Here is a 26485-nt window from a genome sequence, read left to right as displayed (position 1 = left end):
TCAATTCTTTAAATGGAACACAACTGAAATGAATACACTTGACATACATGGTGGCCCCAGATACAGTCAACTCCACGCAAGTCATCGACGCACATGTCAAATAAGTGGCTAAGTTAATGAAAATCAAAAGTCACAATTTACTTTCACAGGCTTACATGCTTATCTCTGAACACGCAGAAGTTGAATATCGCTTTAGTTGATGTGCTTTTCTCAGTCTATCTAGTTGATAGACTTTTCTTAGTGTTTTAACAGAATCCCTACTTTCTACAATAATGAGCATATACCGGATAATTCAGGATTTCTAACATCCTTTCAAAGTGACATGAAAAGCAAACATGGAAAAATAGTTACCAAGGAAGCAACCTGACATTCTCGGTGGAACAGGGAGAAATTGAGAGATGCAGGAAGAAGACTTATTCATAACATGAAATCGAGATCTGAAATATATTCCCACAGGATTGTCAAGCCAAACTGCAAAATTTTCAAATCCGGGAAGGTTGTGTAATTCAAATTTTCCCTCGAGCTGAAAAAACAACAAACGTTTCTGATCAAATTAAGAGATAATGGCATTTTTAAAGCGCACTTTATCTTCTTATTTGAGGTATGAGGCGTGACGGTCCTAACATTATCTTATCGAGATAGCCAACAAGAATCGAACAAACTTTTCTACACAATCTGAGATTTCTTGTAAGTTATCACTTTTGACTGATCACCAGAAATAACCAAGAAAGCAGGACCTGATGTTTTGAAAGGCCCACTTTGCTACATTTACCGAGTAATAGATGGCCTAGGAATGTTGGAGGTACTGCATGCATATTGAACTTTTTGAGCACATGAGTGCAAAGCATAAATTTAAGTAAACTACTGTGTAATAATCTGGCACAATACAAACATGCTTGGTAACATCTACACATTTCTTGTTACATCATTCAACTTTGGATTCCTTCTCGGCACAAGACAGGAAACACTGCATCTGTGTCATTGCTGGATATTTGATTCTACAACTGGTAAGGTCCAATGCCTTTGGCATAGCCTCCATAATTTCGGTTTACACAAAACTGAATCACAGGCCCCATTTGGGGAATGGGAGATTTTATTACAGTGTAACATAAGAAAGATGAAAATGTACTGTTTAAAAAGTGAAAAATAATGGAAAATGAGCAGAAAAGAAAACCAAAAATCTAGCATTTGGTATTGGTATGCAACCATTATGAGCATGTATAATATAAACTACTTTTGCAACGAAAAAGTAGGCTAATTTGTTGAATTTCTAAACTGTTGTAAATTTGATCTCCATTGTCCCTCACGTTACATATAAATCTCTATAACCCGAGTGTTAAAACTTTGACATTAGAAACTTGAACTTAAACCGAGACACTCTGTGACAAAAGCATTTGTATTAAAAGTTAAATACAACTATGATGCACTGACGAATAATCATGGACAATCACTCTTTTCTGAGGTGTTTGTACAAAGCTAATGTTTGGTGGCAGATTGCACTAATGATTCCACATATCAATCAATACTCTGTTCATATCTCCTATCTGCTCCTATCTCTTATCTCCAATTCAAAACCAACATACACTACATATAATAAAATCATTTCATTTTCTGCAAGGTAGAAAAACATAAAATTCCGCAAGCATATATCATATCACTGGCTATTCTCTCTCGCAGAGGAATTACATACAACTTGAGTGATTCTCTTCCTTGTTCTTCCATGGTTATGGAAGCTGTATAAATGACAACCATGAAGTTGACAAAAATCACCCTTGAGTGTATCAATCTTCCAAAGCTACGACAGATCAGTGCAGATCTGATCAAAGCAAGCTGATGCAGTAGACTTTATCTTCAGAGCACCATATAATGACTCTTTTTTTTAAATCATTGTTGCATAAAATTCTACTAAATTAAATGCCACATAATACTCATTCCCCTAATAACATTTGGATTAGATCTAGCATGACGTGTTTAAGTCCACCTAAGAGGTCCAGTGATCAAGAGGGCTGTCACTGCCCCAATCAGGGCAATATCCACGGCAGGTTTCTTGAGAAGACCAGTAACCATGGAAACCACTCCTCCTTCATCCCTCGTACCAGTTGCCATCTCCTCCTCATCCTTCCCTTCCTTCTGCACATCATCGACAGTAAAGCCCGCAATGTCCTGGTCGCAGTCACTGATGGGAGACAGGGATCCAAAGTCGGGCGAGTTCTCCGTGAAGATGAGGTTGTTGAGGACCAGGGCAGGTGGACGGGGCTGGGCAGATGGGTGTGGCCAGGTTGAGTCTTGGGCGGGGCACACTGGGGAATCTGGAGATGGGGTCTGGGCGGGACTCGGGGAGTAGACAGTGGTGAGGTCTGCAGCAAAATGGACTGACTTCCTGTTTCGCATAGGTGACACAATGGGGTCCAAATCCTGGGAAGTGGGGGGGGGGGAATACAAATTCATGAGATATTATCATCTGGTAAGCTTCAAACTGTTTGAAATAAGAAGATGACGGTACACTCCTGAGAATCAATTATTTTTAGTGGTCCCAGGCCACTAGGCCACCAATAATGCTGAGCCCTGCCAATGAGAGCACTACTCTGATCAGGTTATCACTCTGGTGATCTGACGTACAACATTTCGTCGGGTGCCCGTGCATTGGCCGCTAACGCAATACAATTTGTATTGCGTTAGCGGCCAATGCACGGGCACCCGACGAATTTTAGTCCAAAAGCCTCTTCACAATTAGCAATGGTCTCCAATGACCTCTGAACCACAGACTTTTCTTAAACATGGACTCATCTTTTAATTAGAAGAGCAGTTGAAAACAGGCATGGAGAAAGTGGTAAGTTATATGTTAGTGCTGCATGAATAACTTGTGTTAATTTGGTTGAAAAGAATGCACATTCACCTGTTCATTACAACATAAACCTACATGTTGCACTTCATACAGGAATATCATCTTATAACATAGTTTTGATAAAGACATATTCAGCTTTTCAAATACCTCAGTTACCAGGCAATTTCAAGAGAAGGTCTGCAATGACCTTTATGTGCATACGTTCAGACTGTAACTGTGAATTAGCTTATTGAATCTGGCCTCCCATGTCATGTCTGTTTGTATGCTTGTATGTTTGCCTCTGCCTGGACTGTTGTCTTTGCGCTTGTATGTCTGCCTGTGTTAAAAATGTTTATCTGTGTACTTGTATGTTTGCTGGTGTCATGTCTGTTTGTCTTTGAGTTTGTAGGCTTGCCTGTGTCATGTGATCATCTCTCTCTTGCAGTCTCTCCTTCTTCCGTTGAATCATGTAGACCAGCATGGCATGTTGGATGACTCTGGCTGCATCGTTCATGACCTGGATGGCTTGCCTGACACGCCAACCTCGGTAACCTGCAAGCAGCATGCAGAAAATAGGCACTATCTTTATTCCATCATGAAGAAAACAGCGGGAGGCTTTCACTTGCAATTTTTTTGTCACTACTTAAATCAAGTGAAGTAAAGCCTCATATCAGCCATGAGAGTGTATGTAAGAAAAGAAATTAAACTCTAAACCAAAATTAATCAGTCTTTCTTGCAAATATTTCTAAACAAAAAAGCAGCAATGAGATTATTAGGAAATATGCTTATTTTTGCGGAAATGAGTAACAATTCTAATGTATAGACACCAACCTCTTGCAACATGAATATGCCAGATATTGAAATGGAAATATCTTTATGAAAACATGCAATCAACGTGGAATGAATCAAAGTCAGAGTTACTATCATTGGAGGTGATTCACACAAAACTGCCAAGCATTGTCACAGTCATCTGTACAAGACATGTTACACGTATGTGAAAAACAGAACTAGAGGAAGATGTGATGGGGATTTGAACCCACAACCTACCAGCTTGCAGTATGGTAGCGGCCCACTCCCTCTGTCCCTGCAGGAGTGCTCGGTGTAGCCTCCAGCTCCTCTGGATGACTGCAGCACAGTGGTTCAGCTGCTTCAGACGACAGCTTTCCAGATACTCAAGCTACAAAGATAGAACATACACTGACTTCAGTGTCACTAAAAGGTTAAGGATTTAGCCTCCTTCAAGTCTTGGCAGACAGAACATAACTGACTTCAGTTCAGTGTTACTCAAAGGTCAAGGGTTACTAGTATCCTTCAAGTCTTGGCAGACAGAAGATACACTGACCTTAGTGTTACTCAAAGGTCAAGGGTAATAGTATCCTTCAAGTCTTGGCAGACATACACTGACTGCAGTGTTATTCAAAGGTCAAGTGTTAGTATCCTTCAAGTCTTGGCAGACAGAACGTAAACTGACTTCAGTGGCACTCAAGGTCAAGGGTTAGCAGTGTTACTGCAGTGTTACTCAAAGGTCAAGGGTTACTCAAAGGTCAATGGTTAGCCTCCTTCAAATCTAGGCAGACAGAACATATGCTGACTTCAGTGTTACCCAACGGTCAAGAGTTAGCCCAATTCTAACATTGGCATACATTGTACATTACAGATTAAAATGATTTTCATCTGATAGCCTACCAAAAAGAAAAAAAAAAATGGAGAGAACTTTATATTTGCAGGATCTGGACATCTTAGGGATCTTTAAATTCTCATAAATTATATGCAAATCATATCATTTTGCTTTGCATCTCAAACAATCAAAATATAGTAGAAAAATGCCAATAATACCAGCCCTTACTTGTAATTCTGCCTTCACAAATTTTCAACTGATTACATTTACCTGTCCCTCTCTCAGGAAAATCTTGGTCTTTCCAAGGTGTGCTCCCCTTGCGCCATCTGACTCATTTTCCTTGTTCTCCTCACCAAACAAGATCCTATGAATGAGTCTACACCTCTCCCTCAGTGACAGAGTAGTGCTGTCAAGATCACGGTGTGGTACCAGCATTCTGTACCTCTCCCAAAAGCTAGCATGAGTCAATCTACATATGATGAGAGGACAATAATGGTAATGGTTTCTAATGAAATAGTAAAAAGAGATTTATTCAGCTGTCTTTCCTTGATCCACAGAACAACTTCTTTCAAGTAGTGCACACATCCTACTATCATCCCTTTTTTTTAAAGACTGCCTCCATACACTAAAAATTGCAGAGGGAGGTCCATGCTTTTTTGACTGCTATTCATGAAAAGTTATGAGACAATAGATTATGGTTTTGTTTGTTTTGTTTGAAATACACACACACAAAAAAAAATTTCAGTCAACATTAGGTAACTTGCAAGTGGACAAAGATGAGAACAACGTGTGGGTTCGCTGTCAACCCAGAAAAAAAAAAAAAAAAGCATAGAAACTAGAAAAGCACTAGAGAGTACAGACCATTGCTAAGCAGCTCATTTCCACCCATACACACATAATATGCTGAAAATGGCCTTACTTCCCAATAATGAATCCTTTCTATTGTTTCTCTACCTTAGCTTCCTGCTGGCTGGCACAAAGTTGGGCCTTCATTAGGCATATAAAAACACTGGTCACATGACAGCTCTAGTCCAATCACTTTTTATTAATATCCGTAACATCATTTTGTAGCAGAGAAAAGCTTGTCCACTTACTTGGCAGGGAAGCCTGCAGCACTGATGGCAACAGTCTCCAGTACTCCACAGGCCCTCAGCTGGGACGCCACAAAGCGGCTGTCAAAGGAACCGGGTTGACACTGCCTGTTGGGCTTGATGCATCGGATGTAATGAGGACTCGTCGCTGTCAGGGTCTTCATCAGTTCACTCAGTGATTCCTACATTTCAAGTGATGGGTCAAGGGTCAAAGGTCATACCAAAACTCCTTTGTAATAGGATTGGAATTGGTTGCAACTGCTGCTAAGTGGTTTTAATACAGTCATGAGACAATGACACAATAGCTTGATACTTTAACTAAAATTGTGATGTGTGCAGGACTAATTTTTTAAGATACTAGTCCATTTTTGTCACATTGACGGTTTCTTATTTCTTTCTTCCACCCTAAAAGAACAGCACAATCAAATGTGACCTAATGTGACCCAAGAAAGAATACATTCTTCCCAATTCCCCAGCTGTTTAGGTAAAAGCAATCTATATCAGGGACACAGTTGCATGACCTGGACTTGGGTTGCTTTACCTTATATTGCAGGCATTATTCACAACACCATAAAAAAGGCTACCTCCATATACGGTTACCAGGAGTCATGCCATAATGAGTAGATAAACAACAATGATTAATAATAATCAAAAAAGTACTACTGTTGAAATCCCTACTGACTTGTTTTACATAACACACAAGTCCAAATGGGGCAAACATTAGTGTGTATTCTACCATCTAAGGTTCTTACTTTGAAACGTGACACCACTGTCTTGCTCATACTGGACTTGTTACTCTTGTTCTGGAGATCCTGAAATGTAAAAGAAATGTGAGACATGAATGATACACAGTCTAAACACAGGTGCATACATATGCATATACACACAACTTCTCACATGTAAAACTATGCAACTATTGCAAGTATGACTTCTTTGTTTTAAAAGAAGATGCATATTGATCATTTCTATAGTCTCATAGCTTCTCTGGCCTGATTTATTCATTTGTTTTGTTTCACTCTTTCTCTTTCTCTGTTCTTCAACTGCAATCAGTGGTAATCAGTGGCAAGAGATTCTAAAACTTTATAATTTCAGGATCTGTCATCATTTTAGTTTTACTACTATGGATATTACATGATCTGTTGCATTAGCGCATGTGTTGTTGTTGTTGCTGTTGCTGTTGTTATTGTTGTTGCTGTTGTGGTTGTTGTTGTTGTCGTTGTTGTTGTTGTTGTTGTTGGAGAAGAGGTATGAATGCTCACTGGGTGCAGCTACCATCTGACAGTGGCATTGCCGCCATCACTGAGGCCAAAAGAGGGTCTTTGAGATAACTGGTATCTCCATGGAGACGCTCGTGTTCATCCTCACATGTAAACTTATGCATGAGAAGGGCTGTCGATGTACACTACCATAGTGCTCTAAACTTGTCTCTCCCTGGATGACACTGTAAAAAAGAGTGGCTCTAACTGTTGATTTCAAAGCAAATCAATGCGGGTTCTGCCCTGACAGATGAGGCGAGTCCTCCATGAACATCTTTATCATAAGCCTCACCTGGATCCTGGCTAGCTCCGGTCCCACGATCTTGGATAGGAAAGGACTGGTGCTACCTTGGAGGACTTCTACCAGCTCCAGTGGGATGGGATCCTGCATCAGGATGACCAGAAATTGGAAATCCATCTCCATCTCTCCCAATTTTATTATCAAAATTGCAAGTGACATTAGAATCTCCACATACATCCTCACCCAGCTAAATGTTGATAAATATATCACTCTTTACCTGTCATTATCGTCACTATGATTTCTAATCAGAATTATCAATCTTTATCTCCCTGCATATCACCATCACAAATATCTAATCTAATCTACATATCTCTTGGATAACAAAAACTTCTACAAACTGTACTGGCCAGAGTTCTACCCAATACTGTAAAAGTGGGGATTTTCGCAGTATGGAAATTTTCCTGCATTTTGCGCAACCAGAAGCTAGCGTGAAAATAAAGGCATATGAATATTTTTGCATGAATACGTTCCAGAAGTTACTGTACTGATTCCACATAATTAAAAACAATTCATCTTACCAAGCCGAGTGCGAAAAACTACTCGCAAGAAAATATCCACTTTTACAGTAGTTTATGTCCCACAAATTACTACAGTACTATGAAGCAACTGGAGCGTAAAAATGCCTACCAGACAGCAGGGATGCCAACCTTGTGAACAGCACTGCAGTATTTTGAAGGCTGAAAAGGCACATTTTTGTGTGGAAGAACAATATTTCTACCTCTCCCGCAATAGACATACATGTACCATACATTTTGAGAAATAACAGTGTTGTCCATGAAACCTGCAGTATTTTTTTTTTTTTGGGGGGGGGGAGGGGAGACGGGAGGGGAGACGGGAGGGGGAGACACACAGTACAAAGAACTGCCCACAAAAAAAAAAGAGTAACAGTTGGCATCTCTGAGATAGTGCCTCATCTGACCTTGGTCTTCTCGATGAGTCCGTAGACGTTGTAGGTGACGTTGCCAGCATAGTGGCGGATGGTGAAGGCTGGGTGGGGGTGGCCCAGGGGAGCCTTGGAGAGGTAGGGACTCTCCACAGCAGCCAGCAGCTTGGTCTCAAAGGAAGTCATGTCTGACTGTCGGTTCAGCCTGCACTCCTGGGGGAGCAAGAGTGATGAGGGACATGAGTCACAAAAAGTATGAACAGGCTGCAAAGAATTCTCATTCAAGTTTCATTTTTAATGTTCCATGTTTCATGTTTTGTTTATTTCATTTTCAAGTGCACGGATGAACATCACAAACTCAAAACAAAATAAACGTAAAGTATGTAGGAGGTCTGTCATCACAACCAAACTTGAACAGAAACCTGTTGGTGATTTTCAAGATATACACAGTGAAACAGAAACACAGATATAACAGAATTTGAATTTATAATTTTTGAATGATTTCAAATGGGCAGAAATGTGACTCAGTTAATAAAATGTCATCTTTATTCTTGAAGGAGGTCAGTTATGCTGTCCAGAAGACTGAAAACCTGTCACACACCAGCCAGTACCTTTTACAACTTTAAAAATGGTGCAAAACTGCACAACATTTAACATTCTTCAATAAAGGAAAAAAAGTTATCAAGGAACTACTGGGCCTATTTATGTGTCTTTAAAAGCATAAATACCTTGTACAAAACATTCAAGAAGAAGCAAAAGATGGTCCGCTGCCATATGCTAATCTCAAACTCAAACTCGGTGACTTGATATTTCTCAGAACTGATGACATAAAAAAAATCACAAAAAGAAGCAAAGACTGGAAGCCATTTTCTTACTGATGAAGACTTGCAGTATCAAACCAATTGACATCAAGGCAGTTCAAAGCAAATAGAAAAAAAAAAGAAGAAAAATCCACCATGATTTTATCCCTACCTCATTCATGAGAGAAAAGACGCTCAGCTTTCCTTCGATAGTCTCCACACAAGGCTGATTGTCACTAAAGTTGCAGAAGGTCCATGAAATGCCCTCCTTTTCATATTCCTCCTGCACAAACAAAACATCACTGTAAATTACATTCCATACCATGCAAAAACTGGACATCCATCAATTAGAGGTGCAATCTTGGAGTTAGCAAGCACTATTCATATTCATAAAACCTTCCTATGCCAGTTTAAACTGTTTGTCTCAGTGTGCATTTCCTCTCTGCTCGAAAGAAAAGAACACAACTCCTATTCAATTCATATATTTTTTATTACGGTGCTTGTTCACAATTATGACCTTGGGATACAACACGAGTGTTCTTGCAAAACGTCAACATGTCTTTGATTACCATATGAACCAAAAAGACCTTGCCTGATACATCAGAATAGTTTTTGGACATGAACACTGTTTTGGTACAGCATCACTCAAGATTGTATATCAGACCATTTCTTTTTTTCCCAGCAAGTACTAACTTCATATTCCCACACAAGAATGGAGGTTCATCTCTTGCTGTAAATGTGCTATGACTACTATAATACCACTCTAAGTTGTCAAATCACCTTCAAATGACTTGACATCAATGCCAAAACTAAACAATATATTCTCCCCAAAGGTGAAAAATGCCACAATTTTTTCCAAGATTTCTAAAACAAACACTGATATCCTCACAAATTGCAAGAATGTCTGAAGTGAGATCATGACTAGTGTCAAACAAATCTTTGTTCACCTGTGTTGAGCGGAGGAAGTGGGTGACAAAGTGCTGCTGAAGCTTCTCATTTGCATAATTTATGCAGAGCTGCTCAAGGCTGTTACTCTGGAAGCTCTCAAAGCCGTAGATGTCAAGCAGGCCGATGAAAGATTGATACTGATTGGCTGAGGTGTGCTTGTTCAGGAAGGCAACGAGCCAATCAAAGAGTCTGAAACAAATATGCCCACAAAATTGGACCAAACAGTTTATTGAAATCAGTCAATTTAAAACTGTTAAAAGTTTGAAGTTGAAACAGCTTATCTGTTACCTGATAGGTTATAATGTAACTTATCAGGACCATGACATTTGATTTCACAAATCAGTATTCCTTTGATAGCCCAAGGAACTAACACTCTTAATCACCAGCAAGCCAATGCAATTATCAGCGTCTCTCCTCCAGTAATATTGTTAATCAGTTTGCAAAGCGTCTTGTAGACAGAAGTGAAAATGTTTGTAAGAAATATAGAAAGGTGGTTACCCTAGACATGCAAAAATTTTCCTATGCAAGGGATTTCAATTAATTTGTTGACTTTCCCTTGAATCATTCTTAATCATTGCATCTAAGGAACACATATCAACACATTAATTTTCCCTCAGCACCACAACGTGCACAAATAGTTTAGATATAAAACAGAACAAAAAAGTATATACATACATAATCAAAACATATCTTGATTGTCTGCAACTGCATTTAGGCCTGAAACGAGCAACTCTTTAACCCTAAACAGGTCAGGGGGTTTTGTTTTTTGTTTTTTGTTGTTTTTTTATTGGGGGCGGGGGCTGATTCTGCCCCTCCCCTCTCCCTAGATCACGGCCATCAGTAGCGCAATCACAATGAAATTTGGCATACCTGACACCCATGTTGTAATGTGCAAGATTTTTTTTTTTTAATGGAAGAATGTTTAAATTGTCATGGACCACTTTTCTACCATAATTAGCTTCAATAAAAGTGCTGAATAGTAAAAATAGTCATTTCTTTTTTTAGTTTCATGACAGAGCACTGTTTTCCACAGGAAAATTCAATTGGACCACCCATAAATCCTCCATACATATGCTACTGGGTCTTGAAACAAATAGTGCAGTTCACATGACTGACTGTATCCAGCGCACTACAGTGGAAACTCAGTATAAAGAGATCTGCTGTAACAAAATATCTGATATAACAAACTAATTACTCCGGCCCTACTGAATTTATTTCCTTTGTTTTATATTGTTTACTGACTACTGATATAACAAAATATCTGATATAAAGAACAAATTGTCTTGGTCCCCATGATCTCGTTATACTGAGTTTCTACTGTACTATGTAACCCACCTGGCATAGATGACCTTTGACATACAGTCCCTCCTAACCCCAGCCTCCTCTACGGAGCACGGCTTCATGAAGACGCTCTGCCTCTTGCTGTGCGAGGCTGTGATGCGTCGGAAGGTGAGCGCTGTCAGCAGACCATCCCGGTCCAGCCCCAGAAGACGGCAGGCCTGCTCCAAGGCGTGACCACACTCTGCAGAGAGCACACAGCCAGAACAATATCATAATATTAGCCAATTGAGGACGAGTTCCAAGTATACTCGGGCAAGTGTCTATGGGTAATGCGTGTTGTAGTAAAATCAGCCCATCTGCAACGGGTTAAAGCCAGTTTGAAGTTAGCTCATGTGCACATAGACCTTACTATTTTCTCAGTTGGTTAGGCACTTCACTCATTTTCAAAGCAACGAAATGCATAAGCTTGCCTGCCATGACAATTTACAGAATGCAGTAGTCATGTTCAACCAAAGGATGAACTTGTGTAGACCAAGTGAGCAGAATGGTCCATCAATCAACATTTGGGAAAGCGTCCTTTTCATTTTTTTTTTTTTATAGAATGTATTGAAATCTTTTTGTATTGATTGCCAAATACCACTTTGCTGTCAGGTGGATGTACTGAAAAGCACCGTTCACGAACAATTACTTGAATAAACCTTACATCACAGATGCTTGTATTTAACTCAGTGAATTTAAAAACCAACATTCTTGTCAGGACAAATGACCTTTTTTCTGCTCGTCCTGAAACTGGAACTCCGAACTGGCTTGTTGAGCAAGTGGTGCTGACTTGTAAGCATGTTTGTCTGTGAGAATGCGAAAGTTATCTTGGCAAACTAGGATCATACATTGACATAGAAGTCCAGAGAAACTTGCATATTATTCTATTTGACAATTTATGTGCTTAGGCACTGAGCTTTACTTACTTCTAAAACTTTTTCATCTGCTGTCAGTGATCCATCAAAACTTGAGCCACTTGCAAAGTTAGTATGCAATGAGTAAGGTACGAAACTTATGACAGTTGCCTCTACAGAACACTTCTCATGACAGTACAATTCGACACAGGTTATAATTATCTGTATGAAATGCCAAGGTAATAGATGGACATACCTTCTTCATCGAGCTCACATGGATCACACTCCTCCTCACATGTAAAGTCAAGATTGCCCAAGTGAAGAATACCACTCAGTACCTGTTGGAGGGTGGGATATACATGTACTTAAGTGAGAGATCTTTCACAATGTACAGTCAGAACAGGTATGAAACCATTAGAAACTGGCAATAATGAACTAATCACTCACAAAAAAAAACAACCCGAAAATAAATATGCAATGACATGTAATGGTGCCCAACTAGATTTCATGTAATATTGTTTTTCCTACTGTAAAATGAGAAACGTTCCCATGCATTTTAATTTCGTAAATTTCGCAAGAGCCAAGACTCGCAAAATGAAAATGCATGTGAAGGCTCTTGTCTACACTATAACCATTGAATGCCAGAGGCACTTTGCAAAAATTTCATGCCATGAAAAAGGCTGTCAGTTCCAATTCGCAAAAATTTCATGCTGCTAAAATATCATGTTTTACAGTATGTCTGATATCAAAAGACTTGACATAATATGTCTAAGCACTGATTTACAGTTGACTCAAGAACATCTATGAAATGATGAAGAGTTAAAAAGTGCATCTATGAGAAATTAGTGATCTTTTCTAACCTAAAACTTGAATGATTCAAGATCATTACTACAAGTATCAAATGACTGACATCATTTTCTTACAGACAGCTACCATGATTTTAACATCTCACATGGGTAACAGTTATGCAGTTGGTTTATCTCATGGCCTAACTAATACATATTGCTAGAACAAGGTACATAGATGACAATCCGTTTCCTTAACGTTTTAGAGGCAAAGGGGAAAAAATTCATTTTAATATCAGGTTGTAGTACAATTAGTACTCTTTATGAATTTTTCCACTATTGCTATTATTTGCTAAACATGTTGAAAGAGAGAGGAAAACTCCTGGAATATCTCACCTGAAATATGTTGTCTTGATGTAAGTTGTTCAAGCCAACACTCTTCATAGCAGACTGGGTCTTGGCAAACACTTGGTTCTCATTGGTTACCCCATGCTCCATCTCTTCAACTGGGAGGTAAGCAAACGTGACATCATCCCCAGTGGGTGTGGTCAAACCCCAGTCCGACTTCTGGTCACTGGTTGAATCATTGATGAGCTGGAACAAAGGGGGGGGGGGGATACTTGAGGGTAATACTGTTTATAGACAATACCATTTGTGAATTCACATGTACAACATACCACAGTATTTCTCATGTTATCTCTGAAGACTTTAATACCTCAGTTATCATGTTATCTCAAAAGACAAGAATGTGAAAGTATTACAGAGCAAGAATTGTTCAGAGTTAGGAGCATTACATGTTAGTACTGCCCTGTCTATAGCGACCATCCAACAGAGACATAAAAGAGTTGCTATTTTACATACGTAGACAGGTGGCTGCCATATAGGCAGGCTCTCTACTATGTCATGTGTATCACTCACATACATGTACATATTATCATGATTGACACCTGTAAGTACTTACATGTACACGTATGTGATATTTCATGTACTGAACAATGCAATTATTGAAAATGTTATTGTACCCTAGTGTGATTACAGTAGGTGAGCTATTCACAAGTCTATTACTCTGCCTGAATGATCATTGAACTGTTCACCATGCCTGATTGACACAGCTGCAAAACAGAAATACATGCTGAATTATCAACTTGGCCGCGCTTTGTATGGATCTGTGGCTGATAAACACAGGTTAAAGTCTTCTGCGAGATATAAACTTGGTGGTCCCTGGCTGCGTTAGGCAGGTAGCCTCTACACACAGGGTCTTTATTATGGCTGTTCTCTTGGGGGGATTTTTCAGTGGTCGTAAATGGCAGGTGGCCACCATAGACAGGATGCCCAAGGCAAGATTAACTCTACTTACACACCATTTTTTCGCAAGCTAGGATACTCCCTGGAGTGGTCAGATATTTCATAGGGCTGAAATAGGTCATCAGTAGATCTCGATCTCACCTGATAAAAGATGTGAAAGTTGGTCTCTCCTGTGGCTTGATGGACCACCCTTGTCTTCTCCAGGAGGTAGGTTTGGATGGAAGCTCCAATAACATGGGAACCTCTGTGAAGGGGATGTACCAATCATGTGAACCAACTTTCAGCATTTCACAAGCATGGCACACATTCCAGGACACCATTTCCAAATCAAGACTACATGTGGTACGTGATATCAAAATTGTTCCAGAGTGTAAGCAAGGCCAATGAAAGACATTTTTCTTAATACATTTATCTGTTCCTGTAGCTTTAAATACTGTAATCCATTAATGGAAATATAAAGACTACCACACTACACTTCAAATTCTCTTTTCCTTAATCTATATCATGCATCATCAATGCTGATAGGAGCTATGTGAATTAAATCTGTAAAGTGTATGTATAGATATGATTACATTTAATTCAATTATGTTAGAAAGATAGATGGATAGGCAGACAGAAAAAAAATAGATGCAAAGATGAGAGAGGCAGGAAATGGAGTGGTATATGATGTGGAAAGGAACTGGGCAGCTACAATGTAGCTGGATGAAGAGAAATAACTAAATGAATGATTGACTGAAAGAGGTGGATAAAGAATACAAACTTTTACATGGAAAGAAAAATACAGAATCTTTCCTCCTGAAAAAGCTGATGCTAGAACTCATTTGACACAGATACAAATTAAAAAACAATAAGAAAATCTCACCTGTCAAACTGGAGTTGAATGTACTTCCCAAATCTGCTGCTGTTATGATTCCTTGGGGTTCCAGCATTACCTGAGGTATGAAGAACCAATATATTCTGACACATTAACTACTGTGTCTAGTTGTCAACACAGGTAGACCTGTGCTTCGTATAAACCTCACTTTGGTTAAATTTCCTAGCAAAACATATCCTGCACTAATTCAAATTGTACCTTATTTTGATGGATTGTATTTCTATTCAAAGGGTTTACATAGGACCTCAACCAAGTTTTGATATCATTTTGACAGTCAGCAGTTGATGCTCAGGTGCATGCTGGAAGAAACCCAGATCTCATGGTGCATCAGAGTACTCCTGGCAATTTCCACAAATGTTATCACGTATCTTCATAATGTCTCTTTGAAATCAGATAACCTTGCCTTAGTTCATCCTGTGCAAGTCAAAAAAAAAAAAATAGTCGGTGAAACTTAGTGCTTCCTTTTGTTAAAAAGAAAAAAAGGCAGTAAGAAAGAGACTAACTTTTGCAAGCCAAGATTAAGACCAAGTGGTGATCAATGCCTTTTCCTGATTTCCAGTGGAATTGACTTCATTCAGAGTAACAGCATTCTTTCAACATGTCTCACAATTTCACGCTATCAAATCACTGAGGATCAAACTTTGTGAGCCATCAAGTTACCTGAATGCACTAATATTTAAGCCATCACCTGAGAAAGCATCACTCTTGCCTCCTCCAAATCACATGACTATCATCCCTACTAACTGTTGGAATGTAATTTTTCCAGATCCCATAGAATGTAATGACATGTGGTGCTTCCATGACAATTCCAAGAAAAATGAAATCCTCAGTGAAGACTTGAGACTCACCGAAGGCTTCCAAGATGGGGTTTGAATCCAGGATCCTCCTCTCAATGCACTTGACAGGCGGTGGAGAAAAGCCCCTGGCGACAAAAATCATGAAAATTTTACTCTACTCAATAGGTTCCACCACATCACTTCTCACCTTGTTCACCTTGATACAACTCATAGCTCTTACGCATAGATTTGAATGCAAACAGTGCAGGAACAGAAATGTTTTTTAAAAAGATATATATATAATTATATGGTTGCAAAAAAAAAAAAGAAAAAAAAAGAAGAGAAACAGAAATAAGTTCAGTAAAAAAAGAGTAACAGAAAGAAGTTAAGAAACAATATAGCTGTACGCCGAGTCTGACAAATAAGCAAGAGTTATAATGCATAGGACTGGTACATGTGGGAAATCTCACATGGTGTAGGCATGACATATTTTTGACTCATCCTCCTCTTCTTTGCTTCCCTACATCATAGGGTCACCATCCCATGCACATCAATGATTCTTTGCAGGTTCTTTCCCCAATTTTCTTATAGTACACATTACAGGTGTGGGCTTAGAGGGATTGTATAGTTATTGGTTTAGACCTAACTTCAGGTTTCTAACATCGCCATTTTTTTTTTTTTTTTTTGGGGGGGGGGGGGGGTTAGGTAATGAAAAACCTCTAATGAAATGTGAAAGAACAAGTAAATTCAGGAGGAATTCAATGTTTATTTTAGGAAAATTTGTTTTAAAATGGCTGATATATCAGAAACAGAGCAATCCTATGAAAAGGTGGGACCCACGTTTTATTACAATAGCTTTGTTTAACTTTGTTTTTGGATGTCTCAGCCATTCCAAAACCGAATTTCATCAAATAAACTTTGAATTCCTCTTAGAATGGCATGCTCTGTGCTATTTCATGAGTGGTTTCTTGGTATCTCAAAAAAAAAAAAAAAAAAAAAATGAACAGCCCAATCCTCATCTCCATCAATACTATATCATCCCTTTAATAGACAGTGTTATTACTGTTGTTATTATCATATTGCATTACTATTACTGGTTCCATACAATCTCCATGTCACAGAAATGGAAGCCCATTTTGCAATGCTTGAAGGGTATAGAGAAGTAATATTAAAAGTGATGATCAATGTTACATCATACTGCTCAAAAGTATTTGCAACACTCATGCCCTGCAAACTGTACCCACAGTGAAAGGGTATAATATGCAGTCCTATCACAATATCAAAACACAGGAACAAGAGCTTTTCATTGATGACATTTCAGGCCATCATTCATTTCTGAGGGAGCTCCTGATCTGAGGCATGGTGACTTCAAGATCAAACTCACCCTGGGTTCTTGTAGAGTGCTACCGATGTGAGGTATTTCATGAGACATCTGGTGTTCCAAGTCTTCAGGTGCAGGATGGAAGAGAATCACAAATAAAGATAATAATAATCATGTTTATGTTTATGTATCTATTATTGGCCAGTGTAGCACTAGGTTTCATAATATTTGATAATGTTTGATGATGTTTGATATACACTGTATATTGAAGTCAGAAAGGTCATTATCAGAAAATATAATTTTGGAAACGGTGAAAGGAGTGACTACTGTGGTTCACCTAAAGACAATCTTTTGTCTGTCATACAAAATTAGTAAATCCAGAGGTATTTGTGTATTCCACATAGAATATGGGAAAAATATTTGGAAAGGATATGCTTTCGTAGTATATACTTCCAGCTTGAAAAAGATATTCCAAAATATTACATGTGTGCAGATATCGGTTTCAAATTGCTATTGATTTTCAATTGCATAACCAAACAAATGCTGTATGCAGGGTAGAATGTATACAAATTCTTGAATCATTATGAAATAAACATTGCTTGAGTGTACATATGAAATGCGAAGCAAGCTAGAATTGCTGTTACTTTCACTACATGGGAAGAAATTGCAGCATTCTCATCTTTAAAAGTGGTTCAGTACAATGTAGACGAGTTTTAAAAGTCCTAATGAATGAAATCCCTTCACATGCCAGAGAGAGAGCAAATGAATGGAGACCAACCTTTCCAGCACCACTCTCCCCACTGACCACGATGGACTGATTTGGACAGCCGAGGGCATAGCGCAAACTGGAGAAGGCCTTCTCAGCAATGGCAAAGACATGAGGGCTACCATTCTGTGAGAAAAGACAATGTGTCTGTTGCAGTCAAAACCTGTAGCATGTAAGACATAACTGTAGTTTCATCCATCCTAGATTTTTTTTTCCTTTACACAGGAAAGCTGGACAAAGGAACAATTAAGTGCACTTCTCATCAAAACGTCTGCATGAACACAACAATTAGTCCTACGAAGAAACATACAATTAGGAGTGGATAATGAATGTTCTGTGCCTTATTTCACCTTGGAGAAAGGATTTAAAGGACAAGTCCACCTTCATATACATAAGAATTGAGAGAATGCAGCATTATTAGTAGAACACATCAGTGAAAGTTTGAGGAAAATTGGACAATCCGTTCAAAAGTTACGAATATTTTAAGTATCTGCGCAGTCACTGCTGGAAGAGAAGACTACTACAGTGTATGATGTCACATGCGTACAACTATATAAGGAAAATTAAAAAAGAATTTCACAAGACTTTACTTTTTGAATAAAGTGCACATTTCTTCGACTTGCTATTGAGGTATGTTAAGGGTGATATTATTCCCCCTGCCTTCTGAAAGAGAGAAGTCGCGTGTTCTTTTGTTACGCAAGAAAAATGGAAATATGTTGAATTTTCTTTATTCTTTCTTTATATCGTTGTACTCATGTGACATCACAAGCTATAGTAGTCTTTTCATCCAGCCGTGACTGAGCAGAAACTTCAAAAATTCATAACTCTTTAACGGATTGTCCGATTTTGCTCAAACTCTCACTGATGTGTTCAACTAATATTGCTGCATTCACTCAACCCACATGTCTATGAAGGTGAACTTGTCCTTTAATGTCATGATTATTCTTGTCTATTTGGGACACATGATCATTCTGTCCACCAGCTTCTGAAATGAAACGTTACTTGCACAAGCTAAATCCTCACCTCAACCAGTGCTGTACAGTCCCTTTAATATGTATTATTTGACTTGTTTGTCCACCCACCTGTGAGTTGCTTTGCTGGTGGTAGCTCTGGATGACCTCATCTTCATAGAGACCAGGAATCTCCTTGAAGGGGTTCAGTGAGACCAGCGTGATGCCTGCCTTGCTGCAGACGTGAGAGTTCAGGAACCGGTGTCTGAGGCTCTCGAGAACTGAGGAAGAAAGTAAAGAGATCTTTGATTGGAGGACCAGTTACAGGCTGATTTAAAGAAGTTTGATATGAGCTCATGAAGAAATACACCATGAAATCATGTTACGATTAACAGATTTCAGTGGCACCTTTGAACTAACAACTGTATCACTCCTTTACAACAGGTCAAACTTCCACTTGACCAAAGCATTTGATGGTATGATGGGCACCACTTAAGAACGAAGAGAAGCTCACAGTGATAGAAGATCTATAGTTTGAGAGGCTATATGCAAATTAACATGGTTCAATGAGAACTTCTTGTTCTGTCCCTAGCAGTGTGCCCGGAGCACATTCAGGTATTCTCGCTTCTTCACATTAACAATAACAGTTTATATACCACTCATCGACACACACATGCTCACACAAACACACATTGAGTAATTTTGTGCTGTAATTATTTTTATGTCACACATAAAGAGTGTATTTACCTGTCAAGCCTCAAAGGCTTTTACTGATACATTAGGTACATCCTATGTCATTTTTCTCTATTATAATGCACTCTGTTTGTTCTACTGCATTAATATGCTACAATATTTTGTTAAACATTTTCATACCTGTACATATTGTGTATATATGAATGCTTGTTATTTTACTATTTTTTATCTGAAGAATGAAATAAAACAAATGAATCAATGAATTTGATACAATGCACTCTTTGTGAGGTGGTACTTTAGTTATACAGTGTAGGACTAACAATGATTGTAAGTTTTAAAACATCCTTAGGTTTGCATTCACCAGGAGTGATTTGAGTGCTCAGGAGAGAGAGAGAGTCAAAAGAGATTGTTGGTACTGTCTAAGGGCTTTTCAGTTTGAAGAATGACATCATGACAGTCACTGTTGCGATCTCATCCAAATCAAGATCTCACCTTCTGCTTCATTCAGAGGCGACAGCTGGGTCAGGTCGTCAACCTCCAAGTAGTTGTTACTACCACGCAGCAAAAGCACATCCTCTTTGATAATGGGAATGTCCCGCACCTGCATAATTAATGCAAGACAGACATTTGAATCAATCACAGCTCTGTGACATCCATCCATAGAGAATTCCTTCCGCATTAACCCTAAAAAGGCTGGGGGGGGGGTTGAATCAACCCCCCCCTCCACATTTTTCGCTACTCCGCCACGCGAAATTTTTTGACCGCGCCGTTTGCTGACTTTTTACTTTCAAGTCTCGCACATCTTTTGACACCATTTTCGCGAAAATCGCACATACCGTTACGACGCTGAAAATTAGTCAACCCTATTTTAACTGGGCGAGGGGTCAAATTGACCCCCCCTCGACATTTCGCGCATCAATTCCGCAACGCGCGAAGATTTTGCTGCATCGTTTCATGACTTTTTTTATTGAAGTCTCCCGCATATTTTGAGACCAAATTTGCTACGCCCGGGTACACCGTTCTGAAGTTACGCAATGTTTTGCATATGCATGTCAACCCGAAAACAGCTCAAATTCATGATTTCGTGTGCAAATCCAATGCAAATTGTGTTTTTTTGTTTAATTGATATAAATTAGATTATTTCAACTTTTGAACATTGAAATTACTCAAGTCTAATGTAAATAAGCTAGAAAAAGTGCCTGCAACAAATTTTGGAAAAAAAAAACAATAGAAAAAAAAAGTCAAAAAACAATAAAATACATAAGAAATTAACAAAACAATAAAAAACAAAAGAAACTGGTTTTGATTGCGCTATTCTTTACAAGAAAATTGTTTATGTCTTGAGGAACTCTGAAAAAAAAATTTAGCAATCCTTCATTCTTTTTGATGGAGTTATAGGTGAAAATATGATTTCATGCATAAATTTGCATAATTAATTTATTAAAAAATATAAAATCAACATTTTTCTATTGTATGACCATGTAATCTTGTAGTTGACATCCGGCTCTATGTTCAGGCAAAATTTTGCGGCGATCGCGCGATCGGCGACCGAGATCTGAAGGGGGGATCAAATTGACCCCATAAAAACTTGGTCTCATATTATACCATTATTAGTTATTATTGTTACCATATATTAACAGTGCACAAGTTCTAGGAATTGCCATAATATCAATCTTTCACACTAGATACTATCATTAAAAGCTCTTGAGAACGATATTTCATGAAAAAAAATTACACCTGCATAATAACATGTACATTGGTTCTCAAAAAATTGCTTTTTGGTACTTGATAAACGTAGTGATGATATTGCATAAATATGCTTTCAAAAAAAAAAAACACTGTACTTACTAACTGACCAGTAAATAAACAAATTACAAGGAAGGCACATGGAAAATTGATACAAACAGAAAAGGATAACAACTAACTGAATATCATGACGGAGGGATGCTTTGCCACAGCATAGAGCAAAGTTCACTTTTCTTCATACCTGCATCATCTGCCCCTTTAACCCTAACTTACCTGGGGGGGGGGGGGGGGGGGGGGGGGGCATAATGGCCCCCCTCGACACTTCGCGCGACATCTCCGCAACGTGAAAACGCATCCACATGGCGATTCATGACAATTTACCTTGAAGCCAAGCGCAACTTTTAAGACCAAATTTGTGAAGTCTGGGTACGCGGTATCGAAGTTACGCAACATTATGTAAGTGCATGTCAGACTGAAAATTGCTCAAAAAATGTGATTTTGTGTAAATCAGGTTTCTATCTGAAATTCGTAATTGTATCATTATTTAAATTTTAGTGATTAAAAGCAATTGATTTTATGTTTCTTATGATTGAAATAGTGTTGCCAATGATTCCCAGTGAAAAAAAAACAATAAAATAACAAAAAGTAAAAAAAAAAGAACAGAATACATACGAAATTATAAAAACAATAAAATACATAAGAGATTAAAATTGATTTAAATTTTTTTTTAACCTAAATTAAATCAGAATTCACCAAAGAGTCCTCAAGCAAAAAATTTTGAAGTTTGGGGGCTTTATTTAATGATTTCCAGCCAAATTCTAATTTTATGCATAGATTAACATAATTAATTCATATAATATAAAATAAAGCGATTTATTGAAATTTAACAACACAACCCTATAATTTGCGTCATGAGTGATGTGTGTGCCAATTTTTGTAACGAACGTGCGAATCGCGGCTGAGATCATAAGGGGGGGGGGGGGGGGAGGGGCCATCATGGCCCCCAGGACTTTAAGCTCACAAAATAGCCCAGATGTAAGTTAGGGTTAAGTACTGCACTGGTACACTTACCTCTCCATTTTCCAAGCACACTGGAACTTTCCCATTTTTCGCTGGTCCCGCAATAGTTGTACCTTGCCAGGCTTCCTGAGAGTCTGTCCTGGTATCAGCCACCCAAACTCTCATGCCCTGTGTGGATAGATTACTATATATATATCTTTTCGAGAGACACCAAGCACAATAGATTCCTGAGATTTTTGGCTCATCATTTTGACTGCATCAATCAGCACCTATTCAACATTAGCCATTCCGTTGAATTCATCATACAATTCATAATATATTTATTGGATTGCTGGAAACTTCCACTTGACACCAAGACCCTCTCCCAGCGATTCCTAAAGATTGAAATAACACAATTTTAATATATGGCACGTCTCTTGCAAAGTCCACACTCTGTAGTGAATAGAATTTATTGCATCTTCATAAGTTTGCAAACTTTTCATCAACAAAAGTATCAGAGTTGAGGTGTCTTTTGTGATTACACTCCATGAATAGATTCTTTGAGACGACTTTCAAAGGGCTCCACAGTAACTTTGTGCTTCCGAAGGTTTTGTTTTTGTTTTTTTCTTTGTAAAGAGAGATGGATACACCTCTATTATCAAGTGATGGTGAATGACAACATTATCATTGAAAGCAAAATTAATATACATTGTATTTACGAGCACAAGATAGGAAGTCCCTTTCCTCATCGGTCCATTTCCCTATAGATGTGTATGCAAGCGAGGATTAATGGGAAGGGGGATGGAGGTTACCTTCTGGAAACACCTTTTGGGTTTTGTCACTGGAGGCTTGCGAGGTACCACTTTCTGCCCATTTTTCTGGACCTGTAGGAAAACATACAAATATACATAATGAATGTCAGGCATTGAGTACTAGAGTCCTCTATAACATTTACAAATATGCAATGCTATAATAGGCCTAGATCCTACTACAAGAACTATAATTTTACTAGAGTAGATTCCACCAATGTAGTGAGAGTACCGACTACTAGACCTAGAGCAAAAATTTTATGTTTAACACACTGTTGCCTCTACTACTAGAATCCAGAATTATATGCATTGCCAGAGCAACACACAAGTATGTACTGTACAAAGTCTGATAAAAATAAAAGGAAAATTAAAATGTCTAATTTAAGTGCAAACTTTAAAGAGCAAAAGCCAAAACCGAAACAAACACTTGTCACAAGATTATGACTCATCCGCTCAGAACAAGATTCAGCTTTATTTCCATGATAGATCTAGACAGAGTCTATAGTCTAGACTCTATTTTTAATACATTTTTTGACCAGGGTCTACACAGCATACTCTTTATGGGGAATATTTCATTTGCTATTTAATTTCATTTTGTGTAATGTGTTTTACTGTGATTTGCATTCTTTGATTGCCAAAGGCAAAATTCAAATACATTTAGACCAGTTGTTTAAAGAGACTAATGACGACCATAATCACCATAACAATAGAACGCGGGATTAAAAACAAAAGCAAAAGCAACACAAAACAAACAAAAAGATAAGGTAGATCTAACAGTTAGGTTTCTAGTCTAGGCCAGGGCCCGTCCAGTATCCGGAAAGGCGAGAATCACCTTTCTCGTACGCAACTTCGCCAATTCGGATTATCACTCATATCATGTAGCAAGTGCCAAGTGTCCAGTTAGACCATGATACCATCATCATCATCATCATCATGCCAGAAGCAAGAATATTCAAGGAACATGGTTGAATGACAGAAGCAGACAGACGGACATTAAATTTAGACACGTTACCGACCATGCCGAACACGCGTGCTGCGGCAGAGACTTCTAGTCCTACCTCCAAACAAATCAAGTCCAAGAAGAAACTGAACAACACTAGCTCTAGTCGGTAGTAGTGATATAGGATTAGTATTGCATTGAATGGCCAGTGCAGGTTTGTTTACATTAAACCAATTCTGCTTAGTGGTTATTTTCTACTTCTAAGTTCTAAAAGAAGCTCTAACATTAACAAATTAAAGGTTAGATATTCTAATTCCAGATCTAAGTGAATTTAAGTTTAGGCCTAGATCTATTCTATGCCTAGGGTAACACCCCCAGTATTCAGTCAACACCATCAGTATTCGGTCACTTAAGCTTTTTTGTGATATTTTTCAAACTAAAATAATACATACATACATTATATCTACAGCATTGTATGTGAAATACATGTATATCAAATTTCTTTAATCTCAAAAAAAATTTTCATTTTGTTAAACATCACACAGAATTTCACAAAATCCCCAAATATACAAATGTAATATCACCTTGAAAATTTCCCAGAATACGGTCACCGCGACCAGTATTCGGTCACGCGATATGCGCGTTCAAGGCAGCTGAAAAATGCGCCGCGCGCTACCTTGTTGGTGCAAAATTGCATCGGCAACGTTGTGGCACCCGTTGGTGACCGAATACTGGGGAATCGGCACTTGCATTCAACCCTTGTACATTGAGACACTGTATCGGCACGTAGGGAAATTTTGTTTTTCGTTTGCGTTTTTGAGGATACCATCACACTCCAAGCTTGCGATAAGCAAAAAAAATCCAGCGAGAGAATGGCGTATTTCTCAATTTTTAGCGCTTTTTCGGCGACCCGTACTCTTAAAACTGGGTTCAATCCCCGCGCTTTTGAAAAGGAGCGCCAATTCTGAACTTTTGACGGTAAAATTTGGGATTCTGGATGGATTTTTGGAGGGGGCTAAGGGGGGAGTTTCCTGTTGTGAATGAGTGTGCAAGTATGTGAATTGATGTGATTTGCGTGTGTTGTGACAGTTGAACTTACTGGCTGGTGACAAGTGATAAGTGACCGAATACCGGTAGCTGACCGAATACTGGTATGGATGGACCTACATAACTACACATCGACCGCCTAATCTTTATTTGCTTGATAAGAATATATAACACTAAAATTCACATAAAAACTTGACCTACGTGATTGAGAAAATCCAGCACTACATAAATGCCGTTGTTCCCTTTTCGATTCAAAGTTTCAGTGCAAAAATATCGCCGTCGAACTTGCGTGGCCTCGTTTCAGCTCCCCGAGGTATCGCTATACATCGGTAATGGCAATGCTCCTAAATATTGAGTAAATGAGATCAACCGCTGTTTTTGCATTGACAATGCACACAACCCGAGTTGTAAATTTGTATTGAACACCGTGTTGTACGAAGCTTTTTTTTAGAAATGCCATTGACATTGCATTACATGTACGATTCGCTTGAAAATATTCATTCAAAATTTTGTCCTTGATTAAAAGTAAATGGACAGTGAATTTTTGCGTTTCCCACCCATCCTCATCAACTTGTCAAAGCTAATCCATTTTTATGTCATATGTGCTCTGCGCGCAGTGCAGTGCGTACTACCAGATCTAAGCATTCTGTGCGCCAAAACTACGCAGTAGGTTTCAATAGAATAAGGGTGGTCGATATGTAGAGCTACCATACCCTTGCTCTGCCTTATCCTAACTGGTTAGACCTTATCTAATTACTAATACTAGTTACTTGCAGGATTTACTTTAGAACTCTGACACAAATTTATTGTATTTGTAACATCATTTGATTTACTAACAATTAGTAACAACAGAAGGCCTGGCTAAGTCAAGTCTATTGACTGTAGAAGTTCAAATCCACTATATGAATTAGATAAAATATTAATACATGTAGCAACATAACAACATTGACTCTTTAATTGATACAATTTTCTTCTCTCATATTAATTAATCAATGAAATAAGCTCATTCGGAGTGCGATGTCTTAATTACTCTAACAAAAGTCTAGGCCTAGATCTAGCTAGTCTAGTCGTTAAATTGGTCATGTCACACACACGTAATCAAACGTCAGGGACTGTAGCACTAGCAGTGTAGGACACCACTCGGTAGACATAGAAGTGCTGGACATCTCTGCAAACTGCATGTGCCTGCAGCCCACTTTGTAAATCATAAGAATTCGACTAACCTTGTTATTTTGAGAGCTTGCACTAACCCTTTTATCTGCATCATTTGGTTGTAACTCCCTCAAAATGCTCGCCATTGCGTTGAAAGATACTACACACACAGGGATGTACGTGGGTAATGTAAACGATTTTGAATTTCGCTCTTTGATCCGTGACGTTTCTTTTCATTTGTGATCGATCGTATACACATACTGAGTAATGCCCACAGAGGGCGCCACAGAGAGCCGTTTGTCCCGTTTGTCAGTGCCGTTTGTATGATTGTATCCACACTGCACACTGGGTGTTACAAAAAGCATTACCCATTGAGCTTTTTTTACTAAATAATGAAATCTGGGGACGTTTCATCAATTTAGTTAGC

At 38.5% G+C, this 26485-nt stretch overlaps 1 protein-coding gene across 1 annotated transcript; it reads right to left on the bottom strand.

Moving 5' to 3' along the window:
* Positions 1-1842: 1842 nt before the first annotated feature.
* Positions 1843-26237, bottom strand: LOC139708417 (unconventional myosin-XIX-like). Its single transcript, XM_071620367.1, has 23 exons — positions 26130-26237; positions 22923-22994; positions 22183-22299; positions 19858-19966; positions 18805-18953; positions 17735-17848; positions 17020-17081; positions 15708-15781; positions 14848-14917; positions 14127-14229; positions 13077-13274; positions 12152-12233; positions 11057-11243; positions 9721-9910; positions 8946-9056; positions 8010-8186; positions 7082-7174; positions 6286-6345; positions 5537-5715; positions 4713-4911; positions 3872-4001; positions 3240-3376; positions 1843-2415 (listed from the first exon to the last, which is right to left on the bottom strand). Exons 1-23 carry the CDS (start codon positions 26202-26204, stop codon positions 1972-1974), a joined length of 3132 nt encoding a protein of 1043 aa, XP_071476468.1. The 5' UTR covers positions 26205-26237; the 3' UTR covers positions 1843-1971.
* Positions 26238-26485: the final 248 nt, after the last annotated feature.

Source organism: Diadema antillarum, unplaced genomic scaffold (assembly GCF_040938485.1).
Source record: "Diadema antillarum isolate AM-2024a unplaced genomic scaffold, OU_Dant_1.0 seq00001334_RagTag, whole genome shotgun sequence".
Classification (NCBI taxonomy): domain Eukaryota; kingdom Metazoa; phylum Echinodermata; class Echinoidea; order Diadematoida; family Diadematidae; genus Diadema; species Diadema antillarum.
This window is presented reverse-complemented; position numbering and strand designations above follow the sequence as displayed.

Coding starts and splice junctions, on each gene's coding strand:
- LOC139708417 (XM_071620367.1), bottom strand. CDS start 26,204: ATGGCGAGCATTTTGAGGGAGTTACAACCAAATGATGCAGATAAAAGG. Junction 22,995..26,129: donor CAAGCTCTCAAAATAACAAG/GTTAGTCGAATT, acceptor GTTTTCCTACAG/GTCCAGAAAAATGGGCAGAA. Junction 7,175..8,009: donor GACTCATCGAGAAGACCAAG/GTCAGATGAGGC, acceptor ATCCTGATGCAG/GATCCCATCCCACTGGAGCT.